The 5,982-nt window shown below is 45.9% G+C and overlaps 1 protein-coding gene across 1 annotated transcript in view; it reads right to left on the reverse strand.

The window, feature by feature from the left end:
* The window catches only part of prr36a (proline rich 36a), a 31,913-nt gene that overhangs the window by 16,159 nt on the left and 9,772 nt on the right, over positions 1–5,982 (reverse strand). The window contains exons 2-3 of the mRNA XM_031874583.1: positions 457–1,112; positions 204–297 (exon numbers count right to left, since the gene is read on the reverse strand). Of these exons, the coding sequence (XP_031730443.1) occupies positions 204–297; positions 457–1,039 (677 nt within the window). The 5' untranslated portion in view covers positions 1,040–1,112. The remainder of the gene's footprint in view (positions 1–203; positions 298–456; positions 1,113–5,982) is intronic.

Here is a 5,982-nt window from a genome sequence, read left to right on the forward strand (position 1 = left end):
GGGCGGAGGGAGTGGGGGGGGGGGGGTGGGGCGGGGGGCGTTGAAATGAGGCAGGGAGAGCATGTTGGGGTGCAGGAAGAAGAAAGAAAGTGCTTTTGTCAGTAAAACAAAAACGAGTTTCCCAACCGCGTGACTTTATCCAAATATATGTGTTCGATCGCACTGTGACACTGCACCACTGTGCTAGTGATAAACACGCATACCTGGTGGTCTTTGAAGCGCCGGCAGCACCAGCTTTTGCAGTGGTCGAAGTGCTGGGTTTTGGGGCAGTGGACGCCGCTGCTTTGCTGGCAGTAGCTACAAAAAAGAAAAGAAAAAAGGAACAACATGAAAATGAGACTGCGTTGAAATGAAACAAGCAAAATAAGTGATGTTTAAGGATAGGTTGTCAAAGACAATCAACATGATACAAATATTCATCTCAATTCAGTTTTCCTCTCCTTAATTCAGACTTACCTGTGGTTTTGGGTCGAGCTACGTTAACGGTCTCAGCTACTGCTACTGGTCTCTTCTTAGGAATGCCATTCACTGCTGTTGCTTTGCTGCCATTTGTTGCTGTGGCTGCAGCAACAGAGGTAGTCCTGGCCAGTCCAACGGGCTTCTTGTCAGGCACTCTAGATTGGTTCTTGACCGTGGAGGAAACGGCTGCTCCGCCCACCGGTCGTTTAGGTACGGCCCCCGCCGCCGAGGCTTTCGCTGTAGCTGCCGGTTTCTTGACTGCGGCGACCGAGGTAAGGTTGGAGGATTTCACGCCGTTCACCGTGCGGTGCGAGGCGGCACCTGGCCGGGATCCGGAGGCCCCCGCGGGTTTGGCTGCGGGCTGCATTTTAGTCGCAACAGCTTTCGGTTTGACTTTGGGGTCCGCTGCCACCGGCTTGGAGTCGGCCTTCGGAGCAGCCATGGGTGCCGCGTCATTCGCAGCTTCCTCTGGTTGCGACGGGGCTTGCTCTGTGATGTTGTCCTGCAACGAGGAGGGCTCAGCTACAGCTGCAGCTTCGGTGGGCTCAGGGGTTTCCATGGTATCCCCATCCGGTTTCATTCCCTCCTACAAAAGGTGCGGACGCCGACGTCGCTGCTTGCTTATAAGGTTGAGAAGCTCACACTTCGATGTCCTGTAGAAGAAGAACACATATTCATCACAGGGATACTAATGTTATCTTTTGCTGCACACCTCTTCAATGCAGAATTGAACCATGTGGCACTACTCATGAAGTCATAGCATTTACATGTCACTGTCAGCCAAAGGAAATGCCATTTATGGCAAGGGGCCTCCAAGGAATTTGGGAGAATCTGAAAAACAGGAAGTGAGCAGCGAGAGATGCCAACAAATCGGGTTTTCTAAACCACGGTGACTAGTCCGCCCATCTAACAGAACTACCATGGTAACAATGCATCATAATGAGTGCGGTATTAAAATAAACTTAGTAATCAACTATTAAAATACCACAACAAAAAGGAGCCGTGGATTGTTGTAATTCCATGTTTTATGGGGCAGAAATATAAACTGATGACTTGTCGCTGTTCTCCAAATGACTTCAACCATCTTGAAATTGAAAAAGGGAAAAAAAGGCTGTGGTTGGGAGGCTTCAAAATCTCCTGTCATGACACAGAGGATGAGGAAAACAAGTCCCAAATGGTGCACTCGTTAGCCATCGTCTTCCTCTGTTGAGCAGGTCCAGATGGTCGTCGCCATGTCACCCTGCAAGTGCTTAACAGATATTTGTGTTCTGGGAGATTCCCTAATTGACAGTACTAGTGGAAGAGTAGAGTAGAAGAAGCTGTGGTGAGTTTGGAGGAAACTAAGGGGCGAGATGTTAATGAGTTCAGGACCTAAGTACCACTCCGCTCAGACACATCCTCCACGTGGGTTTACTTCCCCCTCAAATCATCCCCTTCACCCACTCTCTCCCCATTCCTCCGACCACAGCAGCCTCTCCCCACCCCCTCCCGATTACACCCGCCTTTCTCCCCGCACCCACCATTAGCCACTTGTTCCTCCCCTCCTCCCACTGCTTATAGCTCTGCTTCCAGTAAATTGCTACACATACGCTCTAGCCAGCAGAAGCTCGGTATGACCCAGGAAACAAGCTGTGCAAGAGGTGGATTGAATAAAAACAGCAAAGATAAAACCAGAATATCACAGAGTAGTGGACCAAAACAAAAGCTTATAGAGAAGAGAAAGAAAGGTGAACTGAGAATAGGTTCTTCCTACTCGGCTAGAAAGGCATGAGTAATGATAACAATGAACTAACCATGGCAGCAATTCAGAGCGAGAGCAGACTCTTCCCTCCCAGTGCAAACTAATAAGGTCACAGCCATAGACGATTTATGATAAAGCCATTAAGCCAGACAACTAAAAAAAAAAAACACACATCTTGGAGAAAGGACAAGTTCCAATGAGCAAAGTTTTCCACAGACATGAGGTACCGAGTGCATTTATACAGCCTCGCAGCTTAATTCGCCTTTCGGACGGATAAAGCATTCGAATTCATCTCCAACTGACAAATTTCCAACAGACGTTTTAGAATTGAGTCTTTCAAAAGAAGCAGCAGCACTTATTGTTGTCCAAAGGTCAGGCAACATTTGCTTCCTTGCCAGTTACACATTAACATCAGAGGTAACACAATACTGTGGTCCCTTCCTCCCAGATCCACAAATGTAGACGCTTTTGCACTCCTACTCAGGAGGTAAAAAAAAGGTCTCTGCAAGTCTTCACCCTTAGGTATCAATGTACTCTGGGCTAGCCAAGCAACAACAATGCTTCGTCAAACAAAAGACAAATGGGTGAATGGACCATATGTTGGCAGTTTTAACTCGTTTGGCCAGTTTAGTGCTGATAACCACTGAACACACCTCCCCACACAAAACACCCTCACCTGCACATAAAGAAACTGTAAACCCACTTATGTCTTGTATAAAATAATTAAGTCCTAACCCATGGTTCAGCCATGGAAAGTTACAACCTGGACTCCGTGCTGGCCTTTCAAACAGTTTTCCCTCCTGCTGTCATCTGTTGTCTTTGTTCTACTCCGGTCTCTGTGGTTATAAATCTCACACAGAAAGGAAGCCGACGACACAAAGTTTGGATTGTCCCCTCTTTTGGAAAAGATCAAGCCTTAAATGACAGTCAATTAGGTAATGTGCAGAGCTTTTGGGACAGTGTTGCGCAAATCAAATCCATTGCTTCATTTATATGAATAGGAAGGTTAGGAAGCCATTAGCAAATTGGGAACCTAGAGAAGGGGTTGGCGAGGTGGCTTCTCACCGGCACGTCCACATTTTAATCTGGATGAGTTGGCATGTTTGCCTAACATCAGGTCAAACTCGCTCTTTGAGTTGGTGACTCTACTTGTCAATAAAAGCCACCCAGTTCATTCAAAACAGGAAGAAGCTGCTCCACACGGAAAGAGCAGTGAGACGGGGAATTTGACCGCCACTGTGACATGTGTGTGGCATAGCTTTGCCAGTCCAGCTACTAATGCCAGAGGCTTAGCAGATAGCAGAATGAAATCACATTCCTCATGGGGTGACCTCCCCTTCTGTGCAAGTGAAGGCATCATCTCTAACCACGCTGTCGGCGTGTGACGCAGCGCAGAGGGGATGTGAACGGATCATTAAAATCCCATCCACACGTGCATGCACGCACAGATACGGGATGTTTTACCGAATTGCAGCCAGGCTGCTCTGCAGAGCTGGTGCTCGTTTTCCTATCCATCAGACCACACTTATCACCGATGCTATAGACAATTTTGAGATTCTTCAAGCTGTTCCCGATACCTAGCTGAAAACATGTTGAGTCAGAGGTCTGGATTTTATGACTGCACAGCGACAAAAAGAGGTCTGCCTGGTCAAGATGAACAGCCTCATGCATTTTGATGCATTGCAAGAAAACCTCCATTGTCAGCCACTCTTTCAGTCTACATTTGCATAACAAATCCCAGTTCACTGAGATTTAAAAAAAAAAAAAAACATTGACGCAGCAGGCCTTCCTTCTCGCCAGCTCCATGCGGCTAATATCACAATTAGCTCAATACCCCTGATGACAAATACAATGCGTTTCAAGTATTCTGATGAAGACAAAAGGCCTAAAAAGGCAGACAAAAAATGCAGCACTATGCATCTAGCCCAAGAGTCTATAAATGCAGCCTTCACTTTGTCCGATTGTAAGAGGGAGTCCGTCTCGACACAGAAAGAGCCCGCTGGTATTTACATTCCGCTTCTTCTCGTAAGTCTTACTCCTGACCTCAGAGGCAGTTAAATGACATCTGTCATACCGCGTCTCTCGGTCTCGCTCTCCGTCCCTTCAGACATTAGAAGTGGTGCCTGACGAAATAGACAGTATTAAAAATGACCTAATAGAAGCAGAGGGGGGGATTTAGCAGTGTTGAGAGCACAGCAGGGGTTTGGAATGCATTGTGCAGACTGCTGGAGGAGGTGGCAGATGAGAGGGGCTGTTGATACTGGTGCTGGGGCTTAATGTCATCTGTAGACTGCTGTCACAATGCTGTGATTGATTACAAAACAGCAAAGAGACATTTAAACATTACGACTGGAACAGTGATTGTATGTCTGAACATACGGTCTAACCTAATGCCTTTTTGCATTAGAGCTGAATCAAATTAGTTGAACAACAGATAAATAATCTCAAACTATTTTGATAATCGATAAATCCTTTCAAGCTAAACTAAAAAATATTCTTAAGTATATAGTACACAGAGTCTCCTTTGGGTTTTAGACTGAGTCAGACAAAACAGTGATTTCCCAATCACAATCTTCTGACTATCAATCCAAACGATTAATAGGGTCATCACGAAAACATCGTCAGACGAACTGATAATTAAAACCATCTTTAGTTGAAGCCCTATTTTGGATATCAAACGAGCCATTTCAGTGGCCTGATGTTGGGCTTCTACTTCTAGATTTGTGTCAATGCTGCGTCTGCTCCAAGATGACTAATGGCAGAAAGGGAATGGCTGAAGCAGCATCGGTATTAACAGCACATCCACATTCCAGCTCTGCGGACTTCTTCGAGACTCCTCAGGGCTGCACAGTGGCAGCTGTCTCTGTGTGCGTGTGTGTGTGTGACGGTGGTAAAAAGGGTCATAGGGAGTCCAATGAATGTGTGTGTGTGATCAGATGGGGTAGTGTGTGAGGAGAGTGAGCAAAGAATGTGTAGGAGGAAAGTGTGCATGATGTGAAAAATGCACATGCAAGCAGACCAAAAAAAAAAAAAAAAAAAAAAAAAAAAAAAAAAAAAAAAAAAAAAAGGAATGAAAACGGGAATTATGCAGCTCTCCACTTCCTGCATTCTTTCAATTCCACAGACACTTGATTCATCTCTGTACCAGAACTGCACCTTTGGACATTTAAAATAACAAACAAAAGCTGGCCTGGTGAACTTGACCACGGTTAACTTACAGGTCTGGGAGTGTTCGGCAGACTGTGTGGAGTATGAAAGTATTAACACATGAAGCTCATCTGTCTGTTTGCTCATGAACTTTCCTCTGCTGTGTACGCAGGAAGAAATGCAGGCAGCATTCAGTCAGAGTGTGGACACATGTATGTGAATGAAAGGGCTAAAGAATGTATGTGAACGAAAGGGTCTGTTAATGCAGTGGAATGAAGAGCAAAACAAGAGGTTTGGGGAAAGGGGGGGCTTTCCCAACGTTGGGCTCAAGCGTTAGATCAGATGCAGGGAAAACTGCTCACTCCAATCCATGTCTACTACTACCAACACCACTCCAAAAACCAGACAAATGTACGGAACCAGTCTTCAACAGCACATCTAAAAACAACTTTATGTTAAAAGTGGGACGGTGACTTGACTCGAAGCAGCAGGCTTTTACATACACAGCCTCCCATTTCTCCATCTGACCATACAAGGCACTAGTGCCGTTTCTGCTGCATCACCAAGTGTTTTTCACTCTCACTCTCTCACACACACACACACACACACACACACACACACACACACACACACAC

Source organism: Anarrhichthys ocellatus, unplaced genomic scaffold (assembly GCF_004355925.1).
Source record: "Anarrhichthys ocellatus isolate YVR2014 unplaced genomic scaffold, GSC_Weel_1.0 scaffold83, whole genome shotgun sequence".
In the NCBI taxonomy this organism is placed as follows: domain Eukaryota; kingdom Metazoa; phylum Chordata; class Actinopteri; order Perciformes; family Anarhichadidae; genus Anarrhichthys; species Anarrhichthys ocellatus.